The sequence below is a fragment of the Portunus trituberculatus genome, chromosome 5 (genome assembly GCF_017591435.1).
Source record: "Portunus trituberculatus isolate SZX2019 chromosome 5, ASM1759143v1, whole genome shotgun sequence".
Lineage (NCBI taxonomy): Eukaryota > Metazoa > Arthropoda > Malacostraca > Decapoda > Portunidae > Portunus > Portunus trituberculatus.
In genome coordinates, this window is record NC_059259.1 from 3,393,646 (window position 1) to 3,418,959 (window position 25,314).

Below are 25,314 nucleotides of genomic sequence, written 5' to 3' on the forward strand. Positions count from 1 at the left end.
GTGACGGCCTTGGGCGCCGCACGGGGGAAGGAGGTGGCCGTCGGGTCCGGCCTGGGGCCCAAGGCAGGGAACTGGCTGCAGGTCCTGCTTTTCCTTGGTGGCCTCAAGCTTCACTACTAGTCGTCCACTTGCAGCGCATCACACTAGGCAAGGGTCGCCATAAGCAAGAGATCAATGTCTACCACTCACCGGATGGTGCCGTGAGGGGCCCTAAAGGGGTGATAAGGGCTCCTTGCATAGAATATGATGGTGAGTGGTGTGTACGGGACCTCTGCTTATAATGACACCGGGCTGAACAACTCGCCATGAACGAGGGCACGCTGTGCGCCATGAGCCAGGCACTGACAGTACCAGTGGTCCTTTACGTTAGGTTAGGTTAGGTTAGATTAGGTTAGGTTAGGTTAGGTTAGGTAAAAAGGACTCACTTCATGACAGCGTTTGGGGAGTGGTGTGTGGCGGGTCATTGCTCATGGCGACCTGTGTGAGGCATTGCAAGGTTGCATCGTCACTGCTCTCATAACCACGGGACTGGGGTTGACCCTTTCTGGGTAAAAAGTTTCGTCCCAGTACCTGTGTAGGTAATAATACTTTGGATCGTTTCGCCATCGCCATCGCCGCACCGTTAGCCTCGATAAACGGATCGTTATCCTCAACAAACACATCTGTACCGTGGACACTGGAATCGCAACCTGTCGTGGAATCCCATTGTTAGCGTGGACTCATTTTCCTTCGCGGCTTCAAGCTCACTGATTGTTGTCAACTTGCAGCGCCTCATACTAGGCAAGGCGTCGCCTTAAGCAGGGTGCCGTGTCTACCGTCCATCAGATGATGCCGTGAGGGGCCTTTAAGGGTGATAAGGGCTCCTTGCATAGAGTCTGGTGGTGAGTGGTGTGTACAGGACCTCTGCTTATAATGACATCGGGCTGAACAACTCGCCATGAACGAGGGCACGCTGTGCGCCATGAGCCAGGCACTGACCGTACCAGTGGTCCTTTACGGGGTGAAAAGGACTCACTGACAGTGTTTGGGGAGTGGAGTGTGGCGGGTTATGCTCATGGCTACCCGTGTGAGGCGCAGTAAGGTGGCAGCGTCACTCTCCTCGCACTCACGGGTCTGGGGTGAACTCTTACGGGGTGAAAGGGTTCGCCCCAGTACCTGTGTAGGCAAGTGAACTTCAATTGCGTCGCAGTGAGGTGGCAGCGCCACTCTCCTCGCACCTAAGGGTGTGGGGTGGACCCTTACGGGTGAAAGGGTTCATCCCAGTACCTGTGTAGGCAAGTGGACTTCAATTGCAGCGCAGGAAGGTGGCAGCGTCACTTTACTCGCACTCAAGGGTGTTGGGTGGATCCTTACGGGGTGAAAGGGTTCGTCCCAGTACCTGTGTAGGCAAGTGGACTTCAATATTGTGTCTTGAAATCGCATCGTGAGGACTGGAACCGCATCGACATCGTGGAAACCCGCATCGTTCCCGTGGAAACTGGAATTGCATCTTGATCGTGGAAACTCGCATTATTATCTTGGAAACTGGAAGGGCATCTTTATCATGGAAAGGCATCGTCATTTTGGAAACTTGCATCGCTATCGAGGAAACTGGAATGCCATTGTTATCTTGGAAACTCGGAGCGCTATCGAGGAATCTGGAATCAAATCTTATCGTACACACTGTTATCGTGGAAGCTCTCGTGATCGTCGTTCGTTTCGTTATCTCTGAATTACTTAATTAGTCTTGGTATTATTATTAGCTTCCATAATAATAGAGATGTTGGTCATTTTATCTTATCTTTTTACTGTATTTTTTCAGGGTACAGTTTAGTGTTCTTCAACCTTTTCTAAATTCGTGCACCTTTTCGAGAAGCAAGGAGGACTATAAAAGAAATGCATCAATATTCGTAATTTTCCCTACTTTAAGACTGAAAATCGATAGATAACATTATTGAATATCTACCTGAAGCTACAGTTTTTAGTCCTAAACAGTCGCTATATAGAGCGAAATGTACTATAAACAAAATGCCACATCTCAAACACATTAGGCCCGTGTTCCGTCGGAGTGTAATATATTACTATTGTGAATAAATCGCAATACTTTGATTAATATCAATAGGAGAGGACCCAAACTGTCACAATTTCAGTGTTCGCAGGAGAGAGTCAGTATCGTCTCGCGGTACAGAGTAATCGTCTCTAAACACTGTATTACGATGTATCTATTGATTTGCCAGGGTTTTACTCCTACCAGTATTTTTCTGTTCTTATTCTACCATGGTATTTCTTTATAGTTACTTGAGTTTATACGACTGACATCATAATATAGAGCAAAACATAATTGTCTGGTGTACCAAGATCTTTCATTTCTAGAGACTTAAAGACAGCACGGAACCTTAACACACATTTCACCTCGCTTCTGCACAGGTTAATTCTTCTTCTTCTCAACCTTTTAATGTGATGTACCCTCGAAGTCTTTCAGTATTGATCACGTACCCTTACCCACAATGCAGCGTCAGGAAGGGTAACAATAAATGCATGGTTTATTGACTTAGTTTATTAAGTTTAAATTGTGTTATATATGTGGAGCAGACACAATTTTTAATTAATATTAGTATGTTTCTATGAGGTAGTGTCGATAGGAACTGGTACCTCACAGGAGACACTATATGTGACTAACATGCAATGCATTTACCAAAAGGAACTATATCAGACAATTTTCGATCATTATGGCAGTGAACTAGTGTTGCTTGCAGCTAGTTGCAACTTGTAACTAGTAACAGTGATAAATAAGTCACTGTGTGTGTGAATAACATATAAAATAAGAAATCGGAGCAAATATTATAGGCTTGCAAGGTTGTGTGGCAACTGTAATCCAAGAGAGCTTCCTCTCAAGTGATATAACTCAAGAGTTTCCTTGTTAACGTTGTTAACGTGTCCTGGTTCTAGTGAAGGACACATTGTATACTACAAACGAATTTGCTGCTATTTAAAACTGAAGCATTTTGAGAAACTCACCACGTGCCCAAAATTCCTCTCACGCACCCTGGGTACGGCGTACTAGGTTGAGGACCCCTGGGTTAGACTATGTAAAGTTAGGTAAGGATTACATATGGAAAAAAATAATACCTAATGTAATTTATCCTAACATAACCTTCATTGATGTCTCTAATATGTGTTGAGCAAAAAACATCAAAATATACATAAAAGTGGGTAAAAAAGCAAGTTTAGTGGATGGATGTGTAGCAGTGTAGAAGGTCTGCAGGAGTGCTTGTATTGTGGGGGCAGGGGATAGCAAATCACACCATTCACGTTCTTTCCTCCTGTAGTGGAAAAATACACTTGTGTCCTTTTGTTTATCGATGGTAAGGGATACAGTGGACAAGAAGAAGAGTATAGTTATCTATGGGTTAAATGAAGAAAAGGAACCTGACTTTCACTTCTGTTATGCGTTCAGCACAAAGACATGGGTCTCTGACACGGAAACAGTAATCATTCCAGGGAAAGTCAGCATTATGCCTGGCAAAATATGGTCAACTCCCAAAAACACCATTCTCTTTTCGTCAAAAGTTTGCAACCACTCAGGGCAGTGGTCGCAAACTTCTGATGAGTACTGTACGATTCTATTATTCGATTAGTGCGTTTTCAATATGTGCACACAATTTCTTGGTCTCTTTCCTGCACATCAAAGGAGGACCCCTGTATAAAAGTATACATGTATATATATATATATATATATATATATATATATATATATATATATATATATATATATATATATATATATATAGGCAACCCCCGTTTAACGAAGGTTCATACAATGAAATTTCGCTACAACGAAGGTTTCATTTTACTACCATCTGCTCATTTAACGAACACCAAACTCGCTTTAACGAAGTTTTATCCAGGAAAATTTTTCCAAGTTTGAAAGCCCTGCTGTATCACGCAAGCTGACAAGCTTTTGAATACACCAGAAGCCGCAAATACTAAGGCCTGCCTCAGGAGAAATCCTGGGACACTTGTAGAATCAAGATCAAGATCAAGATCAAGCATCTCGTGGACAGCACACGCACCACTCACTCCCATAACAGCATCAGCAGCAGCTCGTCTTCACTCGTTCAACTTCCCACCAAAACTCCTTGCAATGTGGTCTACGTTCCTAAGAAGATCAGTTAGTCTCTTACTCTTAAAGTGAAGCTGGATATTATTCACAGACACAAGAGGCGAGAAAACTATAGCATTGCTGGCCCCCATCTTGACTCCATATACTGTCTCTACTATTTTCAAGTCAGCAGACTCTATTAAGAAGGCTGGTGAGACTGTATCTTCCTTGCAAGCTAAAAGAACCACCTGAACTCATGACTCTACAATGGATAAAATGGAAAGCCTTGTGGAAATGTGGTACATAAGTTTTGTATGCGGTACAATGATGCGCCCTTTGTATACATTCCACAGGTTGCCAGTTAGTGTCTTTCCCGTTTCACTCTCCCTCCCTTCATAAATTTAAGATCATCAACATTATAAAATTACGTACATACATACATTAGTGTACATTATAATGACTTAAATTAAATTTAACTGCCTAAATGTTAAACTTCATAATTTTTACTTTCATTAAACCTTTCACTGTATTATGATGCCCTCTCGCTTTGCTTACTCTCAATGGAAGTTCAAGTCAGGGGTTAAACTTGTTATAATTGGTTTGCTTAACAAAGTTTCATTTAACGAAGTGTTTTTAAGAACGTAACCCCTTCGTTAAGCGGAGTAATACTCCGCTTAACGAACAGGATAGAGGGTGTCAAAACTGTTCGTAGAGCAGAAATTCGTTAAACGGACGTAATTTTTCCACATGAAATGATGGAAATACGGGGGATGCATTCTGGGCTGGTCTCCAACATACCACATGGGTTAAAAAAAATATATATATATACAGGCAACCCCCGCTTAACAAAGGGGTTACGTTCCTAAAAAACACTTCGTTAAGCGAAACTTCGTTAAGCGAACCCATTATAACAAGTTTAACCCCTGATTTGAACTTCCATTGAGAGTAAGCAAAGCGAGAGTGCATCATAGTACAGTAAAAGGTTTAATGAAAGTAAAAATTATGAAGTTAATAATTTAGGTAGTTTAATTTAAGTCATCATAATGTGCACTAATGTATGTATGTACATAACTTTATAATGTTGATGATCTTAACTTTATGAAGGGAGGGAAAGTGAAACAGGAAATACACTAACCGGCAACCTGTGAAATGTAAACAAAGTGCGCATCATGGTACCACATTTCCACAAGGTTTTCCATTTTATCCATTGTAGAGTCACGAATTCAGGTGGTTCGTTTAGCTTTCAAGGAAGATGCGGTCTCACCAGCCTTCTTAATAGAGTCTGCTGACTTGAAAATAGTAGACAGTAGATGGAGTCAAGATGGTGGCAAGCAATGTTATTAGTTTTCTGGCCTCTCTCTTGTCTGTGAATAATACCCAGCTTCACTTCGAGAGTAAGACACTTCCTGGTCTTCTTAGGAACGTTAGGCTACACTGCAGGGCATTTTGGTGGTAAGTTGAACTAGGGAAGATGAGCTGCTGGTGATGCTGTTATTTTTGACTGATCTTGATCTTAACATAACATAACATAACATAAATAATAGGATAACAAAGGGCCACCAGGGCCCATCTAGGTTATCCTGTATCAGTCGCACAGCGACCTCGTCATCAGTACTTAAAGATACACTTACAAGTACACAATACATTATATACTAATTCTAAATATTGGGCCCATTAACAGGGCTAAGTCCTGCAGCGAAATCCTCTACAATTTGTGGTCCCCATACATGGGGATCATGTCTTATTTAACTATAGTAAATTTCTTATAAAACTATCATGCAGTGCTATACATAATTATAAATCTAATAAATTTAAGTGCTTATCTAATCTGTTTTTAAACATTGTCAAACTAGTGCTATTTACAACCGTCTCTGGCAATGCATTCCAGAAGTCTACCACTCTATGACTAAAGAAATATTTTCTTATATCTAACCTGCAGCCTTGCTTTCTAATCTTCCTGCCATGATTTCTAGTCCTATTTCCCTCCTCTAAGGTAAAGAAAGATCTCACATCTATGTAGTTCGTATCTGAAAACATTTTAAATAACTCTATCATATCCCCTCTTATACATCTCCTCTCAAATCTTGACCTTGACTGAGGAGTGAGTGGTGTGCGTGATCTTGATCTTGATGCTACAGGTCACGCAGAATTTCTTCTGAGTCAGGCCTTTGTATCAGCAGCGCCTGTGATGTCCCTGAGAGGCTTGATCTTGATCTTTATTCTACAGGTGTCTCAGAATTTCTCCTGAGGCAGGCCTTAGTACCAGTAGCTCCTCGTGTATTCAAAAGCCTGTCAGCTTGCATGATACGGTGGGGCTTTCAAATTTGGAAAAAATTACCTGGATAAATCCAACTTCGTTAAAGCGAGTTTGGTGTTTGTTAAACGAGTAGACGGTAGTAAAACGAAACCTTCCTTGTGTGAACCTTCGTTAAATGGGGCTTGCCTGTATATATATAACTGAATTATTAATGAAATACTGCGGTATTTCATTAATAATTCACTATCACTCACTGTCACGGAGTTCAGGTTATCCTCACAGCATGAGCATATATGAATACTAACATATGATATCCATTATAGCAGGTAATAGAGGAGTGGAAACAAATTTAATATCGTGGTGAAAGACAACACGTCAAGCTAAAAAGGTCACAAGAAGAAGAAGCGGCCAAGTCGCCGGAGTCTCCGCCGTCTGTGGCCGATCTCTGCTTTATTTTTTGGTATTCCATGTAAGATTTCACTTTATGCATTACAAAACAATCCTTTCTTGGGGGCAAGGTTTGTAAAAAGCTAATAGAAATGTTGTTTTGTGAAAATAAATGCATATATAAGACAGTAACATCACCTCCAGAGGTGGTGTTCCCAGCAACCTCAGAGCAACCTCGTCACCGTCCCCCCAAGCGTTCATGGAAGACATTTCGTGGCAGGAGGTTGCTCTGACATTGTTAAAGAGTCTTGGATCCAGCTCCAGGAGTGCTAGAGACAGAGGCGGGGAGCCAGCTAATCACAGCCAAGCTACCGCGTTCGGTCCCTCACCCAGCAAATTCAAACCCAGAAAATTCGCTAAAACGGATGTGGTTGTACGTTATGCGGACTTTTTTTTTATCTAACTTTATATAGTATGTTAAACCGGAAATTCGTTAGACGAACGTTCGTTAAGCGGAGTATTACTGTATATATATATATATATATATATATATATATATATATATATATATATATATATATATATATATATATATATATATATATATATATATATATATATATATATATATATATATATATATATATATATATATATATATAGGAGTGTCAAGACACCTCTTACGTTAACTGGACCCTCCTTTAGATTTTTTGGTTTTTTCTCTTTCTACTTTCCTTTTAACAGGGCCTGGCAACCAGCGGGATTTTTTTTTTTTTTCCAACACTGTTTTCCCTTGGCCAGTGCCCTTGTAATGTAAAAAAAAAAAAAAAAAAATATATATATATATATATATATATATATATATATATATATATATATATATATATATATATATATATATATATATATATATATATATATATATATATATATATATATATATATATATATATATATATATATATATATATATACACACAGGAAACTCGATTTACACGTGTTTGATTTACACATTTTTGTTATAACACAACCGAAAAAATATTACAATTAATTTAATTTGCACAATCGGTTTGCTTATATGTGATTTGGCCCAACTGCATTTTCAAACTGAGCGCCAGAGGCAATTTCAAACTGTGCGCCACAGAGTTCTGCAACTGGCTGATAGGTGGAAGCTCCGCTCTTCTCGTGCCTCATGAGCAGTCTGCCAGCACTATTATTATTTCTTGCTTTTCCCTTTACTTTAAATACACTTCTAGTATTTAGAATGATAAATAATAAAAACATGTTAATTTAGCCAAATACAGGGAACCCCTGCTTAATGAAGGTTCACACAACAAAATTTCGCTACAATGAAGGTTTCATTTTACTACCATCTGTTCGTTTAACAAACACCAAACTCGCTTTAACAAAGTTTTATCCAGGTCTTTTTTTCCAAGTTTGAAAGCCCCACCATATCATGCAGGCCGACAGGCTTTTGAATACACCAGCGCCTCTCGTGGGCAACACGCGCACCACTCACTGCCCCTCTTCAAAACAATAACAGTGTCAGCAGCAGCTCGTCTTCCTTCGTTCAACTTACCACCAAAATGCCCTGCAATGTCGTCTTGTGTTGCTAAGAAGACCAGGAAGTCTCTTACTCTCAAAGGTAAGCTGGATATTATTCACAAACACGAGAGAGGTGAGAAAACTAATAGCATTGCTCACCACCATCTTGACTCAATCTACTGTCTCTACTATTTTTAAGTCAGTATACTCTATTAAGAAGGCTGGTGAGATCATATCTTCCTTGCAAGCTAAAAGAATCACCTGAATTCATGACTCTACAATGGATAAAATGGAAAGCCTTGTGGAAATGTGGTACATAAGTTTTGTATGGGGTACAATGATGCGCCCTTTGTTTACATTTCCCAGGTTGCCGGTTAGTGTCTTTCCCGTTTCACTCTCCTTCCCCTTCATAAATTTAAGATCATCAACATTATAAAGTTACATACATAAATACATTTGTGTACATTATAATGACTTAAATTAAACTGCCTAAATGTTTAACTTCATAATTTTTACTTTCATTAAACCTTTCACTGTACTATGATGCACTCTCGCTTTGCTTACTCTCAATGGAAGTTCATGTCAGGGGTTAAACTTGTTATAATCGATTCGCTTAACGAAGGGTTTTTTTAGGAACGTAACCCCTTCGTTCAGCGGGGCTTGTCTGTAAATAGAGTATTTTGTACACATTTTTATGGACCACATCCTGCATCCCCCATATTATCTATTGTTTCTTATAAGAATTACAAGTTTGTTTTATGCAAATTTTGATATATGCGATGCCTCTTGGAACGCATCTATTGCATAAATCGAGTTACCTGTATATATATATATATATATATATATATATATATATATATATATATATATATATATATATATATATATAAATATATATACAGTAAGGTCCCGAGTTATGTCAGAGTTACGTTCCTGAAACATGACGTAAGTCGATTTTGTACATAACTCGAGTTTTGTACTTTCAAAGCATATTATCGAGTTTTCAACCAATAATTTTTATGGTTATTCAGGTAAGTAAAGGTTATATTGTTATATTGGTATATTATTTACAACTATGTAGGAATATATTGATTAGGGCATAAACGCGAAGGACTGCAGGTTGCCGAGAGGCGGCCTGAGGTCGCCAGGAGGGTGGGCAGATCGAATGTTGTGACGCCCAGGGCGGACAACTTGCAGCTTTGTGGAGTGTGGTAGGAGTAGAAGCGTTATATAAGTAAAAGGTTATATTGTTATATTATCTACAAGTATGTAGGAATATGAAACACAAGCTTGTTTTTGTTATTGATCAGGGCATGACGAAGGACTGCATGTTGCCAGAGGGGTGGACGCCTGAGGCCTCCAGGAGGGTGGGCAGGTCGAATGTTGTGACGTCCAGGGCGGACAGCTGGGAGCGTAGTGCAGTGCGGTGGGAGTAGAAGTGTGGGCAGCGGGGCAGGAAATTAAATAGGAAAGGGCAATAGGGATCAGCAGACAAGCGCAGACGGTGCAAGTGAGCTGCGAGTGTCGTGTGGCCCAGGCGAAGGCTCCAGAGTTGTTATTGTTGTGATAGGTGCGTGAGCCTTCAAGGTCGTCAACCTCCCCGTTGTCATGGTAACGGGCTTCCCATTTTCTTTTTCACTCCCTTACACACAGCTGCTGCCTCCCTTCTCATGTCTTTTAATTATGTCCACTTTTTCTTGTAGTGTAATAGTTTTCCTTTTCTTAGCATCACTGCTATCACTCAGGAGTTTTCTTTTTGGTGCCATTGAGCAAGATACCAAGATAGTCAGCAAACGCAGATGTAGGAACACTCTTGCCAGGGGCGACAGTGTGGTGGAACTGAGGTATGTAGAGTGTTATTGTATTCAAGCATGAGGTGGGTGGTGTGGTGGATAACCACTAGTGACGCCTGGCGGCCAACAATAACAATAAACGATTTATAAATTTTCAATTTTTTAAATCTTAAATTGCTTTATAGTAGACTGACATAAGTGCGAGTTTGACGTAACTCGAGACCGACGTAACCCGGGACCTTACTGTACATATATATATATATATATATATATATATATATATATATATATATATATATATATATATTTATACATACAGAGGTAACTCTCAATTTACGCGTGTTTGATTTATAACAGGCAATAGAGGAGTGGAAACATAAATATCATGGTGAAAGCAAGACGCAAGCTAAAAGGGTCACAAGAAGAAGAAGAAGTGGCCGAGTTGCTGCGAGTCTCCGCCTTGTCTGTGGCCGATCTCATTTCTGCTTTATTTTTTTATATTCTATGTAAGATTTCACTTTATGCATTACAAAACAATCCTTTCTTGGGGGCAAGGTTTGTAAAAAGCTAATAGAAATGTTGTTTTGTGAACATAAATGCATATATAAGACAGTAACACCACCTCCAGAGGTGGTGTTCCCACCAATCTGAGAACAGCCTGATAGCAACCTCGTTACCGTCCCTCCAAGCGTTCATGGATGCCATTTCGTGGTAGGAGGTTGCTCTGATGTTGTTAAAGAATCTTGGATCCAGCTCCCACTCTTATCGTGCCTCATGTGCAGTCTGCCAGCACTGAGTACAGATGGAATCTCTTCAATCTGCCTATTATTCACCAAGATGGCTTCAAAACGTCCTTCATCTCCTTCTGCATGTGGGGTTATTTTTGATAAGTGGATTTTTGATAAAGTGGAAAAGCTCAGAGGAAGATGGTGACTGACTGTGGTGTGAGTGGTGAAGGCAGTGACGCAGTGAGTGTTGTGTTTACGTATTCTTTGATTTGTTGTTTTCTCTTATTATTTTTTGCTTTCTCTTATAATTTCTTGCTTTTCCCTTTACTTTAAATACACTTCTAGTATTTAGAATGGTAAATAATAAAAACATGTTAATTTAGCCAAATAAATAGAGTATTTTGTATGATTTTTTTTGGACCACATCCTGCATCCCCCTTATTATCTATTGTTTCTTATGAGAATTACAAGTTTGTTTTATGCAAGTTTTGATATACTCAATGCCTCTTGGAACGCATCTATCGCATAAATCGAGAGTTACCTGTATATATATATATATATATATATATATATATATATATATATATATATATATATATATATATATATATATATATATATATATATATATATACTAGTTGGGGCAGGTAAAGTATATGCATTGAGATTCCTTTTTAAAGGATCCACTACAAAATCCTTATGCTCTTCACTCTCATAAGATTATTAAATGTATTATTACTTTTAGAGTAGGAAATATTAGTTGTGGTGAACTAACGACAAAGATGGGTTAGGTTAAGATTGGAGGTAAGATATGGGTGCATGGGTAAGCTCAGCCTCAGACTAAGAGCAGCTCAATACACATGGAGGTAAGACAGCACCAGGTGCTTCTCATGGCCATAGATACACCACGTAGAACCTTTAGACATGGTATGTAACCTGAATCTGTCCTCACTGGTGGAGGACGACCAGCCCTTGTCTGTTAACACACCCTCCACATGTGCTGCTAGCTCTGGAGACTCCAAGAGAGGGAGAGAGACAACAGAGTGTGAGGAGCAGAAGTTAGAGAGAAACCTAATGTACCAATCCCATCAGTTGACTTGTTTCCATTGTCCCTGGTCCCCACATAGGCCATGTGCCAGGTTAGTTAGGTTAGTGTTAGGATAAGTATGTGAATGAAGTATTCATAGCAGTACTGGTTTATGTAAGGGCATTGCCAACAAAAGAGAAAGTCATATTTTTGTTACTTTTATATATCACTCAAATTTTATTTATTTTTCCCCTTTTGGTTTTCGCATGTCCCAGGAAAGACAGAAAGAGTAAGAGTTCTATACTGTGAGAAGAGTTAAGGTATACATAGTACAGTGGTGGCAGCGATTTAGATGCCACTAGGCATCAGCCCATGTGATTTGGAGAGCTCTTCGCAGTAGTGGGCTAGTGTGGGTTAATTAATTTGGTCCTCCCCCAACCTGTTAATATTTTGTTTTCTTAGACAGTAGTGGGTGTTATATTATCTATAGTGTTTCTAGTGGTATACAGTGTTTTATTTGTGTTTGATTTCTTTATGTGATTTTTTTTTTTTTTTTTTTTTTTTTTTTTTTATGTACAAAGTTGCCATTGTAGGGCACAGTTAAGTGACCTCTAAGCTTGATGGTTTACCCCTACCATAGTGGAGAGGCCGCTCAGGATCTCCCTTGTGGGCACTGAACCCCAGGTCAAGTGTGTTGTGACCCTTGGATGGACCGCTGGGTGACCTTTCAACCAGTTGTACTCAAGCTAGTACAACCCTCAAAATTCAAAATTGCAAAACAATAAATAAAAAAAGAGGTGGTATAAATTCTTTCGATTATTTATCTACTATTTCTATTTATTTCAACTTAGTCCTTGGTGGTAAATTTTGGTTGTAACTTCTGAAATGGATTTATCAGATGATGATTTGTGGATTTCCCAGGAGGGAGCAATAGGACTCATGGATGATGAAGCAGCTAGGGAGGCAGTGAAGCCAGAAAAACCAAGAATAGAGTGTTCCGAAGAGGAAGAAATAGAGTCATTAGAACGAGAGGTTGATGTTTTAAGACGTTGTGTTCAGGACTTAATCTTCAAAATGCAGCACAAGGAAGACGAACCAGCCAATGAGAAACCTATTAAAACATTTTTGAAACCTTAAAAGATGAATTAACACATGCCCCAGTACTCTCCAAGGGAGATATGAATAGTAACTATCTTAGAAACTGATGCCAGCGCTATGCATGTGGGAGAAGTGGTGATGCAATATCATGAGAAGGAACCACTTGTGATTGGATTCTTTTCAAAGATATTACGACCAGCCGAGTTAAGATATTCCACAACTGACTGGGAAGCACTAGGTATAGTGTTAGCCTGACAGAACTTCCATCATTATTTATGGGGAGTGTGTTTCCTTATCCGTACCGATCACCAGCCCCTCGTTTCTGTGTTTAAGCAGAGAACAAAATCACCCTGGATGAATAGGTGAATTTCCGAGATGCGAGAATTTGAATACAAAATAGAGTACAAAACTGGAGCTAAGAACATAGTGGCCAACCAGTTGAGTTAACCAGTGAAGATAATCAGAATGGTAGGGCAACAAAATACTGTACTGTGAGAAGAGTTAAGGCATACATAGTACAGTGGTGGCAGCGATTTAGATGCCACTAAGCATCAGCCCATGTGATCCGGAGAGCACTTCGCAGTAAATGGCCACTATCTCGTAGGCTAGTTTGGGTGAACTAGTTTGGTCCTCCCCCCACCCGTTAATATTTTGTTTTCTTAGAGGGTAGTGGGTGTTATATTATCTAGAGTGTTTCTAGTGGCTGCTATAATCCGCTGAATAAACGGGCGATAACTGTAATGGGTTTTTACTGTATATATCATTTCTCTACATACTATCACCAACAAGTAATCAAACCTTATCTAATTCTAGAGCTACATTTGATAACAGTAGCACATGATTCAGGGCCAAGGTTTTACTTGGACATGACCTACCATGTGTAAGCAGCCTGGCGATGGGATCACTCTTGGCCAATGACAGCAGATACATCAGCCTCGCTGTGACACCCTCTCATCCAATAGTGCCCTCCCTCCGGGGGTTAACGCCAAGGGGATCAGCAGCTGCAGGGCCGTCAACTGAGTCAGACCGTCCCCCGTAGTGACCTCTGACAGCAGACGGTCCAGCAGCCCTGTATTCACTGCCACACTGAGAGCTGCTGACCCCAGTAAGCCAACCTCCACCACAAGCTAGACAGGTGCCAGGGTCACAGGTTAGTTACAACTGATGGATGAAATGAAAGAAAATATTGATAAATACAAAATATGAAGAACAGCCAAGCAGTACCTCATACACATTGAACCTGGTTGTATCTCTCTGTGCCACCATCTCCTGTATGACAGCAAGCCCAGCACCGCAGAAGACAGCAGTGAGGCCGACAGGTTGGTGGCACATCTTGACCACCACGCTGCTAGCAAGCTTCACCACACCAAGGCATTTGTCCCCTACACTCTTGAGAACCAAGTGCAGCATCTCAGAGTCATTGGCAAGGCACGTTACCCCTGCTTCACTCTCCACACACTGCAGAGCCTGTGTCAGTGTTCAGAGAGAATGAGTAACCGAGAGTTGATTAGTATCATGTATGGGAAAGAGAGAGAAAAGTGTTATAATTTTCTTTTCCCTTCAAACAATAATGTACATACTTTTGCTATAGGTAATTGTAGATGATTTCAGTGAACACAAACAAAAAAAAAATAAATAAAAATAATACACATTAAAATGTCTCCAGAAGTTGTCTGGAACATATTCAAATACAATTTTGAAATATATCAATAGCACAAAGAAAGTAATCAAGTGGTACAAATTGCTTATTGCCCACTGATCTATACACAGTGAAATTGCCTATACAGTAGTTACTCAAAGTACTGAATGCAATCCTACCAATACCTTTTAAAGAGTAAATAACTTTGGGTTAATAATACTATTAAGTTAAGCATGTCTAGTGTGTGACTTCTTCAAACACAGGGTTCGTTTACTACAATGTTGTCACCAAGAGACTGGTAACAATCCGTGGGAGGAGGATATAATGGGCAGAATTTACGAAGTTTAATTCCTTGTGCAAGTGAATACAACAGCACAGTCCAACACTGTCTCTACTCTTATCACTCTTTTTCTCACTAACTCACTGTTCTTAAAGACTAGTCTTCTAACTCACTGTTTCTCTTCTTACTTTTTACAGGCAACCCCCGCTTAACGAAGGGGTTACGTTCCTAAAAAATACTTCGTTAAGCGAAACTTCGTTAAGCGTACCCATTATAACAAGTTTAACCCCTGACATGAACTTCCATTGAGAGTAAGCAAAGCGAAAGTGCATCATAGTACAGTAAAAGGTTTAATGAAAGTAAAAATTATGAAGTTAAACATTTAGGTAGTTTAATTTAAGTCATTATAATGTACACTAATGTATGTATGTACATAACTTTATAATGTTGATGATCTTAACTTTATGAAGGGAGGGAGAGTGAAACGGGAAATACACTAACCAGCAACCTGTGGAATGTAAACAAAGTGCGCATCATGGTACCGCATACAAAACTTATGTACCACATTTCCACAAGGCTTTCCATTTTATCCATTGTAGAGTCACAAGTTCAGGGGTTCTTTTAGCTTGCAAGGAAGATACGGTCCCACCAGCCTTCTTAACCCTTTCCTTCCGGCGCTTAAACTATTTTCCCGTTTGCTATGACGGCTAAAAATGGTAAACCTAGAAATTGTCAGAAAACTGTTTGAATACTAATAATTATTTTCTCTTTGTTATTCTGAATACAATGATGTACTTTGTAGCTCGATGTGACCTCTGAAAGTTCAGTTTATGCCTTATCAAGGATTCCTTCTCCTCCTGCTGTGTGATCCGTCTTCCAGAAACAGCCCGGAGAGCGATGACACCGCGCGCACACACACACACTCACACACACCCGGTAGCTCAGTGGTTAGAGCGCTGGCTTCACAAGCCAGAGGACCGGGGTTCGATTCCCCGGCCGGGTGGAGATATTTGGGTGTGTCTCCTTTCACGTGTAGCCCCTGTTCACCTAGCAGTGAGTAGGTACGGAATGTAAATCGAGGAGTTGTGACCTTGTTGTCCTGGTGTGTGGTGTGTGCCTGGTCTCAGGCCTATCCGAAGATCGGAAATAATGAGCTCTATGCTCGTTCCGTAGGGTAACGTCTGGCTGTCTCGTCAGAGACTGCAGCAGATCAAACAGTGAAACACACACACACACTCTCTCTCTCTCTCTCTCTCTCATCTTGGATGGGAAATTGTACACTTCCAATGAGAGAGAGAGAGAGAGAGAGAGAGAGAGAGAGAGAGAGAGAGAGAGAGAGAGAGAGAGAGAGATTTCATCCCTTTTCATATCAAGTTTCAGGCAAATAACATTATCTCTCTCTCTCTCTCTCTCACACACAAACACACACGCACACGCACACCCACACCCACACACACACGTAATGGGGAAGACTGGCTGGGTGACCAGCAGGTGACCGAGGCAAATAACATTATATCTCTCTCTCTCTCTCTCACACACACAAACACACACGCACACATAATGGGGAAGACTGGCTGGGTGACCAGCAGGCAACCGAGGTGAATTATACACGCTTTCATGCGCCAACCTGTTAGTTGATCTCTCTCTCTCTCTCTCTCTCTCTCTCTCTCTCTCTCTCTCTGACAAGTTACCTTCTACCATTTTATTATAAAATCGAAGATAATGAAAAAATTAACATGAAAGAATGATAGGTAATTTTTTTTTTTGACTTTCCAAGTCCTCGCTAATGACTTCGCTTTCTTCAGTTTCTTCTTCTAAATATTCACTGTCAATATCTTCAAACTCAGAAGCACTGCTAAATACATATGTTCTGTCCTGCTCCATGGTGAGTTATGATCTGAGATCCTTCGCTCTTATCAGATGTCTCTTCGCACTTATCATGATGCTTTCCACCCGGCGGGTCGCTGGGGTTGCCAAGTGTCGCCCGGAGAAAGGGAAAATAGCTTAGTTACCGCTAAATTTCCAGAGCTATAGTGACAACACTACATGTGGAAACATATGCCAGACACTTCCACTCACCATCTGACTCGAGAAACCGTGCTTGGAGCTCAAAATTGAGGGGCGAAAATTCTTGATTACGGGTATGATCGCCGTCACTACGGACGCATTGATGCAATCGTATATATACGATTGCCGGAAGGAAAGGGTTAATAGAGTCTGCTGACTTGAAAATAGTAGACAGTAGATGGAGTCAAGGTGGTGGCAAACAATGTTATTAGTTTTCTGGCCTCTCTCTTGTCTGTGAATAATACCCAGCTTCACTTCGAGAGTAAGACACTTCCTGGTCTTCTTAGGAACATTAGGCCACATTGCAGGTCGTTTTGGTGGTAAGTTGAACTAGGGAAGATGAGCTGCTGGTGACGCCGTTATGTTTTGACTGGGGAGTGAGTGGTGCACGTGATCTTGATCTTGATCTTGATGCTACAGGTGACGCAGAATTTCTTCTGAGTGATCAGGCCTTTGTATCAGCAGCGCCTGTGTTGTCCACGAGAGGCTTGATCTTGATCTTTATTCTACAGGTGTCTCAGGATTTTTCCTGAGGCAGGCCTTAGTACCAGCAGCTCCTGGTGTATTCAAAAGCCTGTCAGCTTGCATGATACGGTGGGGCTTTCAAATTTGGAAAAAATTACCTGGATAAAACTTTGTTAAAGCGAGTTTGGTGTTTGTTAAACGAGTAGACGGTAGTAAAACAAAACCTTCGTTGTAGCGAAATTTCGTTGTGTGAACCTTCGTTAAACGAGGGTTGCCTGTACTTATACATTGCCTTCTACTTTACTGTTTACTGCTTATTCCTCTTCTTCTAAATTAATACTGACTTCTATTGGCTCATTACCTACTTTTATAAAATGTCTGTTACATCTAGATAATTCTACTACATTATGGAACCTCCTTGTTCAGCTTGGTTACACCACATAAGTACTACACTACACAACACAATATTAACTCATACCAAAAGAATAGTAGACAAGGGTCTGCCCATATGAGGCAGGGAGCAAGCCATGACAGGCTTTGCCCACCTTCCTCCCCCAGGGTGATACAACTCTTGTCTGTCTTCTCGAGAGTTTTTCAGATTCTTCTTGGCATAATACTAACCCCCTGTCAAATTGTGTTGCCCCGACACACCTACACAATTATGTGCAAATGTAAAACTTAATGAACAACATAATAGTCCTTGAATTTCCTTGGGTATTTGCACTTCCTCCATCCAGGACTGCTGCATCTACTACTTGTTGCCTCTGCTCCTTATCCTCCTGTGTCCTCGGCAGAAATATCTTGGTCATTGCATTTGCTCTCAACTTCATCAGTCATGGCCGGCTCCTGGGCATCCTCTGCTGCTGCTGCTGTTGCTGCTTGCCCATTTTTTGCGATTCTGTAGGTCAGATATAAGATCTTTCCCAGAGGCTCTGTAACTGTCCCTTTTCCCCACAATTCCAGCAATCAGGTCTTCCTGTGGGCTTCTTTCTTGTACTGCCTTTTTGTTGTGTCTTCCTCTTGTAGCACTCATCCTTCTTGTGTCCTACCTTCTTGCAATACCGGCATGCTCCTATGAATTTGTCTACCCTGCTGACCATGCCCTTTCATGCCTTCAAGCCAGAGCTAGAATCCTCCTTGTAACTTGACAAATTAGACTACACCAGAGACTCATACTCCAGTGCACAGGCCAGAGCTTTATATAGGGATAATACTTTAGCCTGCTTTACTTGTATCTTTAGTTGGAGGCTGTCCAGATCATTGGTGAACTGGTTGCATAACAGTAACATCATCAGATCTAATTTCCACTTCTTACTCCATTCAGAGATGTTGTTTATATCTTCCTGCAGCAGCAAACAGTCCTCTTGGATTTTGATTACTCTTAGCAATTTTGCATAATCAGCAAAGAAATTAATATAACTGTTCACCTCATTTTGTCTGTCCTTTACATATACCTGGAACATAATGGGGGCTAATACTGACCCTTGTGGCACTCCACTTGTTACTTTACCCCAAGATGAGTATGTATCTCTGATCACAGTTCTCATCTCTCTGTCCTTCAAATAATCCCTTATTCAATCTAACAAAGTTCCTCACAGTCCTCCTATGCTCTCTAACTCAATTAGTATGCTGTGAGGGACTCTATCAAAAGTCTTTTTCATGTCCAGGTATACTGTGTCCACCTATCCATCTCTGCTCTCCAGTCCTTCTGTTACTCTTGAGTAGAAACTTAATAAGTTTGACACACATGACTGTCCTGTCCTGAACCCAAATTGTCTGTTCGATACAACTTGTTCTTCTTCCAGATATTCAACCCATTTTTCTTCAAAAACAATTTCACATATCTTCCTCACAACACTTGTAAGTGACACCAGTTTGTAATTTACTGGCTCAGTTGACTTTCCTCCTTTGAATATTGAGATTATGTTGGCACTCTTCCATTTTAGTGGTACTATCCCTTCTTTCAATGAACTTTTAACCATTTCCCAAATTGGATCTAACAGCTGCTCTTTACATTCTTTTGGTGCCCAGCCTGATACACCATCCGGCCCTATTGCTTTTCTGACGACATCCAAATTATGTAGTAGTCTTCCAATATCTTCTTTGTACACAATGATTTCCTGCAATCCTTGGGAGTGCAGTGTCCTATTTGATTCTGCAAATTCCTCCTCAGTGAACACAGTTTTGAAGCTCTCATTCATTATTTCACTCATTTCCTTTGCTGTTTGGTATGTCTTCCCTCCTTTAATTATTTTTTCTATTGTTTCCTTATTCTTCATCTTACCATTTATAAATTTATAGAAAAGCTTGGGTTCATCTTCACTTTTTCACTCCACATCTTTCTCAGTTTCTTTCTTCCTCTCTCCTTAATCTAATATATCAATTTCTTGCATCCATATACTGCTTTCTGTTATTTTCATTTCTCTGCTTTTTGAGTTTCTTCCAAGCTTTATCTTTTGCCTTTTAGCCTCTATACATCTGGCACTGTACCAAGCGTGTATACTATTTCTTACTCTATAGATACGTACGTAATTCTTCACTCCATTACATTTCTGTAGGAATATTTTATATTTCCCCTGTATTGTCCTTCCATTCCTTCTCTGTGTCTTATCCCATCCTCTTCCTGCATTTCCAACACTAATGTTACATGATCATTTCTTTCCATTGGACTAAGGTATCATATGCTGGGAGTTGGCTCTGGCTTCTTAGTGAATACTAGGTCAAGCAACAATGGTTCTTCTTCCCCCCTATACTGTGTTGAGTCTTCCACCCACTGATCCATTGTATTAATTATACTCAACTGTAACACCTCCTCACTCCACTGTCCAGCATTACTCATTACTTCTATCTCTCTCTCCAGTTTACTCTTTTACAGTTAAAATCTCCTACTAAGAGTATTCTTCCATCTCTAAGTGCTAAGCACTTAATCACCTCTCTTTGCATATCTTTATGTTCCTCAGTTTCCCATGTTTTGATTGTTACTCCCATTACTTCCACCATACCATCACCATATTGCACTTCCTGCACACATATATTATCAAAAAACCATTATTAGCACTCCTCCTCCCCTTTTCCCTTTCTGTCTCTTCTCCAGCTATTACTTCCCTTTTCTTTAAAGTTAACATGGATCTCTTCTTATAGTTTTGTTTCTACTATGCACATCACATACAGTCTTTTTCTTTGAGATAATCTCTAACCTCCAACACGCTGGATAACAACCCATTTATATTAGTATAAGTCACTCTGAATTCTTGCCTCTTCCATGACCTCCTCCTTCTTCCAAAGATACCACTTCTTTAGTCTCATATCTAGAAATTCTCCAGTAGAAATACTTTTTCTTGATCTCCGTCCTTTTCTCGTTTTTTTTTCCGTAGCTTCATTTCTTAGTACTTTCTCTTTCTCCCTCTCTTCCAGGTTCATAACTCTTTTTATCCATTTATCCTTAAATAAAGTATCATCAGCCAGTTTCCCCTTTTCTTGTCATAATTTCCTCTACTGCCACCTGCAATCTCATTCTCACTTTCATTGGTCTCTCACTCCCTTCACTAAATCTTCCCAACCTAATCACATCCTTCATTTCCTGGTCCAACTCTTGTGTGCTTTCCTGGACCTGTTTTATAATAGTTTTGGTCAATTTTACATCAGGAATCACCTTCTGGCTGAAGCGAGCATTCACATGAGACACACCTCGCTGCTTCACCCACCAGTTGCTTTGTTGTTGTCACGCCGACCAGACGTCGATCAAGCCTGGCAGCCTTCTTCCCGTCATCTATTTCGGAGCGGAAAGGCTGGCCACAGTCTGTTATCCGTTTAGGGGCTGACTGCTACAACACCCATAATCCATTTAGGAGCAGGTGCATGCCCATTTGGTGCACTTTTTGGAGTCTGTGCTCAGACAAGGTCCCCATGACCCGATTTTTGTTTGGGGATGACATCTCTGAGGCTGCAAAGCACATTGAGGAGGCAGAGAAATTGAAGACCAAGTTCACCAATAAGAAACAGTTGCTCTCTACGTCAAGATTCGGTGGATGGAAGTCAAGAGGCTCGCAGGGTAACTCTGCTTTCAAAGGCTTTGCATCCAGGTTCCATACTTACGGGCAGCAGATGCATGGATACAAGGGGAAACAACGGCAGTCTTCCTTTCGACTGAGTTCGGATGCAAAAAACTCCCGAGGCCGGGGATGCTTCATGCCCAGGCGATAAATGAAGTAAGTCAGCATTTTGAAGCTGGAAGGCTTCAATACTTTGTGACAGAATGAAGCAAACTAACCAATGATTCTCATATTTTGGACATTGTTGCACATTGCCATCTTAACATTAACGTTGATGATATTAGTCCATTATTTAGTGAAAATGTTAAATGTATTTTTAATGAAGAAGAAAAGGGCATTATTTGCCAAGAAATATCTCAACTGTTAGAGCTTAAAGTCATCAAGGAAACCCAAAGGTTAGAGGGGCAAATTCTTTCTCCTATTTTCTTGCGTAAGAATAAAGATGGTGGTGTTAGGATGATTCTCAATCTAGAGAACCTTAATGCACACATTCCCTATCAGCATTTCAAAATGAAAAATTTTGAACAAGCCATCAGGTTGGTTAACAAAGGTGATTACATGGCATCCGTAGATCTCAGACATGCCTATTATACTATCAAAATAACTGAGGAGCAACAGTGTTTTCTGTGCTTCAAATGGCAGGGGAGAATTTATCAGTTTACCTGTCTTCCTAATGGGATTGCTGAAGGTCCCCGCTTGTTCACCAAATTAATGAAACTGGTCTATGTAAAACTGAGGGAGATGGGTCATGTCATCACTAGTTTTATCGATGACACTCTTATTACCCACAGCACCTTCAGTGGCTGTTTTGAGAGTATAAATGCCACGGTACATATGTTCAGAAGGCTAGGTTTCTGTATTAATGAGAGTAAATCTATTTTAACCCGTACAGCGTCAGCAGATCTGAGACTTTGTGATTTCTCCAGTGCTGGCCATATCATGGATTTTTTTTTTTTTGCTAAACCAGTCTTAAATTATGTGAAACAAATGAAAATGACAGTCATTCCTCCCAGAACTAACTGGAAGTGGTATTAATTGGTGCGAGATATTTTGCGCTAAGCCTTATGTGACTAGTTTATTCGCTTCCTCGTTTCTCACCAGTCGATCCCCGAGTTGGACACATGCATGATATCGTTCCTGAGTTGAAAGAAAAACAACATGTCATGTTTTGCTGTTTGGGAGTGTTTGTGGCTAAAAATAGACATGAGATATCGCGAAGGAGCGTTGCCTTTCGCAGTGCAAATATTTTCCGAGTAATATGTACTTGTTTTTCCTTATAACAAAGCGATTGGAAAATTCTTATTTATGTCATACAAAGTTTTCACTACCACAATATAACAGTTACCAAAAACATCTGAAATGGTGAGAGTAAGTAATGGAAATTATGCTGCGTTCATATTAGCGGAGTTGAGGCGTCAGTTTACCGCTACACCGAGCTGAAGGCAGCAGAAACTGCTAAAGTTTAGATATGTAATAAACAAATACAGGAAGCATTCATGTTAGCAGGGACGAGGAGGCAGCATGAGCAATGTCTACAGTGCATGATGGCAGTATACTGGTAGGTTTTGAGGACGCAATACCTCCGAAAACACGAGGAAGCTCGCCGACGTATCTCATACGTCTCTGACGCCCGGTTCGCTCAGAGTAGCCGACGTATCTCGTACGTCTCTGACGCTGTACGGGTTAATACCCACCACACGTTTAGAATATCTGGGTAATGTCATTGACTCTGAATCAATGACGGTTACGTTACCTGAATGAAGGAAATGCAAACTTATTCACAGCTGTGAGGAATTATTTAGTTGTGGTAGAGTTCGAATCAGAGATGTGGCCAGAGTAATAGGTTTGCTAGTTGCTGCCATTCCTGCTGTTGAGATGGGTAAACTTCATTATAGGAAATTTTTATCTGTAAAGGTCTCTGCACTGGGAAAAGTGAAAGGAAACTTTAATAAATGGATGGCCATCACTGATAACATGAAAACTGATATATTTTGGTGGTTGAACAATATTACACTACAAATTAGAAGAATCTTTCGGAGTGGCACGGAATTAGACCTGTATACTGATGCCTCAAACTCTGGTTGGGGGGCTATCTGAATGAAAAACAGATTAATGGAAGGTGAACCTTTCTAGAATCAGATTTACATATTAATGCCAAAGAACTTAAAGCCATATTTTTGGCATTGCAATCATTTTCAACTTACATCAAAGGCAAACATATTCGAGTGTTTTGTGATAACGTGACAACTGTTCACTATATCAATGAAATGGGTGGCACAAGATCTGCTGTGAGTAATGACATTAGTTTACAAATTTGGAATTGGTGTGAGAAGAATGAGGCTTGGATTACGTGTTCTCATGTGCCAGGTGCAGTTAATTTCTTGGCTGATGCTGCATCCAGGAAGTTAAATGATAGGCACGAATGGAAATTAAATGAGGACATCTTTCAAGAACTTTGCAAACAATTTGGGTTCCAAGTATTGACCTTTTTGCTTCTAGACTCAACAAACAGGTGCCTCGCTTTTGTTCGTGGCAACCTGACCCAGAAGCTGAATTTTTTTTATGCCTTTTCAATTAATTGGTCACAGTTTGAGTTAATTTACGCTTTTCCCCCATTTGCTTTGATCGCTAGATGCCTTAAAAAATCCGGGTGGAGCTGGCACAAGGTTGGATGATTGTGCCACTGTGGCCGTCCCAACCATGGATGGGTGTGTTAATCAAGATGCTCATCAGGGAGCCATTCCTGATACCGAGACGGGGGAATGTATTGCTTCAGCCATCAACACTGGAGGAACACCCCATCATGACTCACACAAGGCTGATGGCCTGCCTCTTGTCCAGGAACACTTGCGAGAACGCGGAGCATCTTCGGCAGGCAAAGACATCATCATGGCCTCATGGAGGCCCGCAACCGCAAAGCAGTATCGACCTCACATTACTAGATGGCTAAAACCAAATTGGCTATTTGATATTAATTTGTTGTCTTCAAGGAATTCAATCCATTGTTTCTTTATTATTCTTTCACACATCTTGCATATTACACTAGTTAGTGATACCGGTCTGTAATTTAAAGGTTCTTCCTTCCTTCCGCTCTTATATATGGGAACCACCTCAGCTCTTTTCCATTCTACTGGCACTGTTCCATTTTCTATTGAGCATTTTATGATGTTGTATATAGGACTTGCTAGTTCTTCCCTACATTCTTTCAGTATTCTGCCTGAGACTTCATCTGGTCCCATTGCCTTCTCTTCATCCAGTTCCTTCATTAACTTTTTTTATTTCAAGCTTGGTTACTTTAATCTCTTTCATATAGATTGTCTCTCTATTACCCTGTGGCCTTTCAAATTTGGATTCCTTAGTAAAGACCTCCTGGAATTTTTTATTTAATAGTTCTGCCATTTTTTGGGGGTCTTCCACCATCCCGTTCTCTCCTTTTAACCTTTCTATTGTTTCTTTTTGCCTAATTTTTCCATTTATGAATCTATAGAACAATTTTGGTTGCTCCTTACATTTTTCGACAATGTCTTTTCCGAAGTTCTTTTCCTCTTCCTTCCTCACCTTAAAATATTCATTTCTCGCTGCCTTGAAGTTTTCCTTATTTGCTGGATTCCTATTTCTCCTCCACCTTTTCCATGCTCCATCTCTTTTCTCCTTTGCCTTGCACACCTTGCATTAAACCAATCTTTCTTTCCTTCTTCTTTAGGTCTATATTTGGGACATATTCCTGACTCCTGTTTTGTATATTTCCAAAAATAAGTTATATTTGTCTTGCATTGTCTCTGAGTTTTCCATCTCCTCCCAGTCTACGTTTTTAAAATAGTTCTTGAGATTCTCAATATCAGCCTTTCTGTAATTTAATCGGTCTCCTTTGTATGTATCGTCTCTATCTTCCTTT

General features: G+C 40.3%; 1 protein-coding gene across 1 annotated transcript in view; it reads right to left on the reverse strand.

Moving 5' to 3' along the window:
• Positions 1-25,314, reverse strand: part of LOC123514191 (26S proteasome non-ATPase regulatory subunit 5-like) — a 71,203-nt gene that overhangs the window by 7,054 nt on the left and 38,835 nt on the right. Inside the window, 3 exon segments of the mRNA XM_045271848.1 lie at positions 13,792-13,866; positions 13,869-14,043; positions 14,141-14,383. Coding sequence (XP_045127783.1) covers positions 13,792-13,866; positions 13,869-14,043; positions 14,141-14,383 — 493 coding nt within the window.